This window comes from Mesoplodon densirostris, chromosome 4 (assembly GCF_025265405.1).
Source record: "Mesoplodon densirostris isolate mMesDen1 chromosome 4, mMesDen1 primary haplotype, whole genome shotgun sequence".
In the NCBI taxonomy this organism is placed as follows: Eukaryota; Metazoa; Chordata; class Mammalia; order Artiodactyla; family Ziphiidae; genus Mesoplodon; species Mesoplodon densirostris.
In genome coordinates this window covers 176,688,325-176,694,767 of record NC_082664.1, presented here as the reverse complement: position 1 = coordinate 176,694,767, position 6,443 = coordinate 176,688,325, and the positions used below count along the sequence as shown (strand labels likewise).

Here is a 6,443-nt window from a genome sequence, read left to right as displayed (position 1 = left end):
GTCTGAGAAGCTTGTCCGATGTGGAATTATACCATCTGATTAGAGAAGAATAGACAAATGTGATGGGTAAATCTGAGCACAGACAGTCCTTTTGAGAGCCTTGTAAAATCAAACATAATTTCTTCATGTTTATTGGCACACATAAAAATCAATGCTCTGTAACACAAACATTTAAATGAGGAGATGCCAAATGCGAGTCTGTCTGGTATATTTGATTTGAGTCATCTGAACCATGGGATACAAACATTTTCTCCTTTCTTCCCTCACACTTCCTCTTTGTTGACGCCATTCACGTATATAATTAGCTGTATGCCTACATTTATTTTCTATCCGTTGGAAAGCAGGAAGGAAAAAATATGCCTGTCTGATGCTCAGGGTCATACTTAGAATTTACGACTGTGAGGAGCATTCCCCCACCAAGTCCCCACTGTGCTATGTCACTGCCCATCCAATATTTTTCCTGTGTCCAGAAGAGAGTGAAATCAGAATGCAGGATTGCACATTCATCTCTACACCAGATGGTGATATTCCAGATAGTCTTTTTAAGGTGAGCATGTGACCTACTGTATGGCCAAGGGGCTTTGGAGTCACGTGATGGAGTGAATAATACGTCTGATAGGGCTTCGATCAGACAACTGACCTGGTTACCGTCTGCAGCCACGAGAAGCAAAGTTGACATTTCCGGATCACTCTCCCCAGCAGCGTCATTTGCCCACCCCTAGGACGTGCAGACTCACCGAGGGACTGACTGACAGGCAGGGGCAGACAGGAGGAAGCCGGGCTGCGCTGCGGGAGACGCGCTGAAGTTGCACAACTTGGGCTCTTTTTCTTATTCCCCATCCCCCCACCTCCTGACACACCACATCTTGGCTCATCGGTGGGAAGGAAAAAACTCTTTCAGTTATTTGATATTTGGGAAACCTCCAGGAGTTTCCCAGTTTTGAGGACGCCTCCGTCTCTCCCTTGGCTGGGAACACGCTCACGCACACACACACACACGCACACACACACACACACACACACACACACACACTCACCCACGCTCTACACCATGGTGGTTCAGGCTGCAGTGGCTCCGAATAGATCCCAGAGACTTTTACTGAGAATTCCTTATGGATCTCTGAGAAGACGCAGCGTGGAGAGGGTAAGCGACGTGGCGGGCTGTTTGTTCTTTACCGGAGCAATTGCTCCAAAGAAAGGGAGAGGTTTCTTTTCGTCGTGCATAGCATCCCTTCTGGTAGTCATGTTTTCCTGAAAAATTCAAATTCCTGCGACTGGAGAACACTATGGCATACGTAATTTTTTTTTCTTTGTAGGTAATGATGAGAAATTTGAAACAAATGATGGTCGGCTGTGCGTGGGGGTTGGGACTGTTAGAGATGAAACATAAGAGAAAAGATTGGGGTAGGGACTGCCCTCTGGAAGGAGCATGGACGATGAGAGTGCTCGTTGAGAAGAGCTTCGGGCTGCAAAACCTGTTTTCCTCTCCGTTTAGTGAAACAGATTCACTGGTGCAGCAGGGCTGCCAATTTCCTTTCCTCTGCTGGGTGACAGTGTCTTCAAAGGAGGTGATGGTGACAAGGAGCTGTGACGCTTTGAGGGTTTCAGTGTTGCACCTGGTTGATTAAAATCCCCTCTGTTGTTTAGTTGTGGTTGTACTGTTTCATATACCTTGCTATCATTTGGGTTTTTTTTTACCATTATGGATTGTGGCTGTCAATTTTCTGAAAACATGCTTACTTTACGGTAGCACCTGGCAGAGAAGATGCTGTAAAAGAATAACAGGGATTTGTCCTTCTCTGGAGTGACTAATGTCGTTTGGGGGATGACGGTAGTTAATGCAAATCTGGTCATCCTCATTCACGTGGGGACAGCGCCTGTACCCACGCAGGGATGGAATGGTTTGCGGGTCTCAGAAACCCCCAAAGCCCCTGTTTGCATAATGGCAGATCCCTCTGTGGGCTGTGGATGTCTACTTAGACATTTTAGGTTAAGGTGTAATCTAAAATCAATAAGGCAAAGAGCATCACAAACCGCTGTCGTGATAGATAAGCGAGCGACCTGCCGCATCTTATAAAGGGGAACAACATTTAATTCAAGTGACTTTTTCTGGCTTGTATACTGACTACTCGGTGATTTTTAAATTTACGGAAAACATGAATCAAGCTTGAAAACTATGAGGGGCTATTGAGATTTCCAGGTGGGGTTGATTTCCTGACTTTTGATGAGTTACATTTTATTCTGCCATTTAAGTAGTAATGGAAAAAACTTCTCTTCCTATTCTGGCTGTGTGTAGGTCTTTCTTTTGAGACATATTTCTTGGGCTCCATATCAGGGTCATCAACTTAAATGTATTCAGGGCCTAATGCATGCTCCCTTTTATACCAAGAGTTTTACAGTATAGGACCAACTGTTAGAGCAAAATTTGCAAATTGATCATTATATTTACAAATGTAGCTTATCTTGAATGTGATTTTAGGTTCCGGTGAAATTTTTTTTCCTGTATGGTAACTAAGTTTATATAATATGTTCTGTTCACAAAAACTCCCTTGGAAATGTGAGTTGCCTATACTGGAGTTGTACCACATGACAAAACTAAGGAGAGAATTATCCTGCACATTTGCACAAATAATCCAGAGTAACCTATTTAATCATTAGAATCTCCAGATGGATGTTTAATAAATCACATCTGGTTCATAAATCCAGATGTATTCACGTACCATTTCTGTTATTCGTTTAAGAAAAACTGACAATATATGAACACAGTGTCAGATACAAAACCTGTCTATTGTTGTATGTGCTGGTATATACTGACATTCAAGACACAGACCTATGTCCTGTCCTTGGGCACACACGAGTGTCTTAGGAGTCTCATCTGAAAACTTCTAAGCCCCTTAAGAGAAGCATGTCCATCACTGGAGCATCAGATGTCCTGTTAATCTTCATTGCCAGCTGTGAAGTGGTGGGGCTGAGACACCATCACTCACAAGAAGAGCCCCCTTGCGTTCCTACAAGGCTACCTTCTCACCCTCCACCATGGGGAAGAGTGAGACTAATTGGAACATATGACGTCATGTCGATTTCAATTGGATATTTTATGCCATCGCTGGTTTTATGACAACTTTCACAATCAGAGTCATCTATTTATATAAAAGGGGGGGCAGGAAAGGTGAGAAATGGCATCTGCTTTCAGGGCAGACACTGAGAAACAGCATTCTTTTCTTGGGACTCCCTGAATTAAAAGCAGCAACAGCTTTCTTGGTTACATCTGCAGACTAGAGTGTGGCAGACATCCAAGTGATTTCTATGGTCTCATGATATTTAATGATGGTAAGACCTCGCATTTCTATAACACCTTTGCCCCAATGCGCTTTCTTATCTGTTACCTCCCTTTATGATCGTGAGCTGCTAACGAGGCTCAGAGAATGGGGATTATTACCCTTGTCCTGTATGAACAGGGAAACCAAGGCATGTGGAGGTTTAATCTTCTGTCCGGGGACATACAGTCAAGGACAGAGCAGGACCTCAAACTAGGGACCTGGTATCTTACATCCCTGCCATTGAGCCAGTGTTTCATCACCTTTGCTCCCTGAGGGAGCTTCGACATTGCAGCCTGGCCCTGAGAAATGGGTTATAGCCAACCTGTCACTAGTACTTCACAGGAAAGGAAACTTAGCAAAGGCAGAGATGCTGACAACCAAAGAGGAGAACTCATGACCTGGCTCACTGACAGTCATGGGCCCTTACGTGTCCAGGATTTAACAATGGCTTCTGTTTTCCAACTGCCTGGAAGTTGAGTAGAAAAAACAGAAATGCACCTTTCTAACTCTGCTACTTAGACAGCCATCAAATCCTGATTACAAAATACTCAGGCTGGTTGACCAAGCCTGGTTCTTGTTCATATGTTTTCACAGACAACCATCAACCAACCCATCACCATACTAGGAAAGGCAGAGAAAGAAATCTAAGATGCCATGTTTGGAGATAGGAGATCTGAGGTTTATATAAATGAAACTGTAATAAGTCAATACAATAGGGCTCTAATCCAGCTCCAAAATAAGTAATGAAGGTGATTCAGGTGCAACAGGAAGCAGCCAAGTGGGGTGGAAAGGGTGGGGCTTGCAGCCACACTGTCCCAAGAAACAAGAGCCTCACTACCTACTAATTGTGTGACTTTGGCAGTGACTCGGGCTTTCTCAACCTGGTTTATTCATCTGCACTATCTATCCTTGAGGACGGTTATTAAGGATTAGAGGTGATGTATGTAAGGCCCTACCATGATACATGGCATGCAGAAAGAAGGTAATCATTAATGATGGGCATATTTTTAAATTTTATTTTATTAAAGTATAGTTGATTTACAGTGTTGTGTTGATTTCTGCTGTACAGCAAAGTGACTCAGTTATATATTTTTATACATATAACTTTTTATATAAAAATATATTTTTTCCATATTCTTTTCCATGATGGTTTATCACAGGGTATTGAATATAGTTCCCTGTGCTGTACAGTAGGACCTTGTTGTTTAACCATTTTCTATATAAGAGTTTGCGTCTGCTAATCCCAAACTCCCAATCCATCCCTCCCCCACCCCTTGGCAACCACAAGTCTGTCCTCTATGTCTGTGTATCTGTTTCTGTTTCGTAGATAGGTTCATTTGTGTCATATTTTAGATTCCACGTATAAGTGATATTATATGGTATTTGTCTTTCTTTTTCTGACTTACTTCACTTAGTGTGATAATCTCTAGGTCCATCCATGTTCCTGCAAATGGCATTATTTCATTCTTTTTTATGGTTGAGTAGTGTTCCATTGTATATATGTACCACATCTTCTTTACCCATTCATCTGTCAATGGACATTTAAGTTGTTTCCATGTCTTGACTATTGTAAATAGTGCTATGAACATAGGGGTGCATATATCTTTTCAAATTATAGTTTTGTCCAGACAAATGCCCAGGAGTGGAATAGCTGGATCATATGGTTGTTCTATTTTTAATTTTTTGAGGAACCTCCATACTGTTTTCCGTAGTGGCTGCGCCAATTTCCATTTGGTAGGCATATTTTTGAAGTTTGACTTTGAGTAGAGGAACACTTGGCTTGTATTTTTAATAACAAGTAGCCTTTTACATACATTCTTAGTCACACTTACTGTCACCCAAAGATGTCCTTTAAGGGATATTCACCCAATAATGCCAAGACAGAAGTATTTCCTGGTGATAACTTGCCTTGAACTCCCAATTTTATGTAAGACATAAAAAATAGAGTGTTTCAAATTCATTGCACACCAGTGCCAAGTAAGTAAACTTACTCAAGCCCAGGTACTTCAGTAGGGTCTTTTCCTTCTCGAGCTGGTAAGGTAAAAATGAACTTCAGGGAAAATTCTAAGAATGTAAGAACATAACATATAAATGAGTTAAGGAGAGAGCAAATGAGGACCTTTTAGGGGGGAGTTTGCTTTGGAGATGGGGTGAATGTTGTATTAAGTTACTATGACCCTACAATATGAGGAAATTGTTTCACATTGGAGATTACCGTTATAAGTCAAAAACCTAGGAATAAGTGGGCCAAGCTGTATGTGGCCCAGCACACATTGTTTCAGTGTGTGTGTTTATTAAGGATGCCCACCTCCCCACTGATTTATCCTCTCTGTCATCCAGACCCACGCATCCTGAGTCTGGATGACCCAGGGTGGACTGGATGTCTCTCTTCTCTTGAGGCTCTCAATCCCTCATATTCAACATGTTCAAAGTGGAATTCATCCTCTTACCCACAGTCCTGCTCCAATTCCTTCAACACCACCAGCCATCTAAACACCCACACGAGAACCCAGGCATCTTCCCTGCCTCTTCCCTTTCTCTGGGGTCCGCCATCTAATCAGTCACCAGGGGCTGCCAGTTCCAGCTCCAGAACCTCTCTCACATCTAACTCCTCCTCCCCATTTCTTGGTTCAGGCCTCCATCATCTTCCACTTGTCTACTTAAAATCCCTGCCTCAAAATAAGTACAAATGTCTAAACATAATTATAAGGCCCTCCATAATCGGGACGCTGCTACCCTCTCCAGCCTGGTCTCTCCCCATCCCTTACCCCGGGTATTGTACACTCCAACCATACTGAACACGTCTGCAGTTCCTCCAAACTACCATGCTCTCCCTTGCCGCAGGGCTTTTGCACGTGCTTTTGTAGGCTTGACACACACTGCACCCTCCCTCTGCCTCCTTAACTTCTGATTCACACACTTCAGCCTAAAGATAACATCCTGTTGGAAGCCTTTCCCAGTACCCACCCCCTCCCCAAGTATGAATAACGGCTCTTCCTTCCTTCAGGCTCTCAAAGTTCTCTGTATCTCCCTTACAGTAATACAAATGACACTGCCTTGAATCTGCCTGCTGCCTGTTTCCTCCACACCCATGATGACAAGCTCCTTGAGGGCAGGGAACAC

At 43.0% G+C, this 6,443-nt stretch overlaps 1 protein-coding gene across 3 annotated transcripts in view; it reads left to right on the top strand.

Annotated features, from left to right (window-relative positions):
• Positions 1 to 865: 865 nt before the first annotated feature.
• The window catches only part of FRMD4A (FERM domain containing 4A), a 346,032-nt gene continuing 340,454 nt past the window's right edge, over positions 866 to 6,443 (top strand). For all 3 annotated transcript variants that reach the window (XM_060097751.1, XM_060097749.1, XM_060097750.1), the window contains exon 1: positions 866 to 1,144. In XM_060097751.1, coding sequence (XP_059953734.1) covers positions 1,052 to 1,144 — 93 coding nt within the window. In that variant the 5' untranslated portion in view covers positions 866 to 1,051. The remainder of the gene's footprint in view (positions 1,145 to 6,443) is intronic.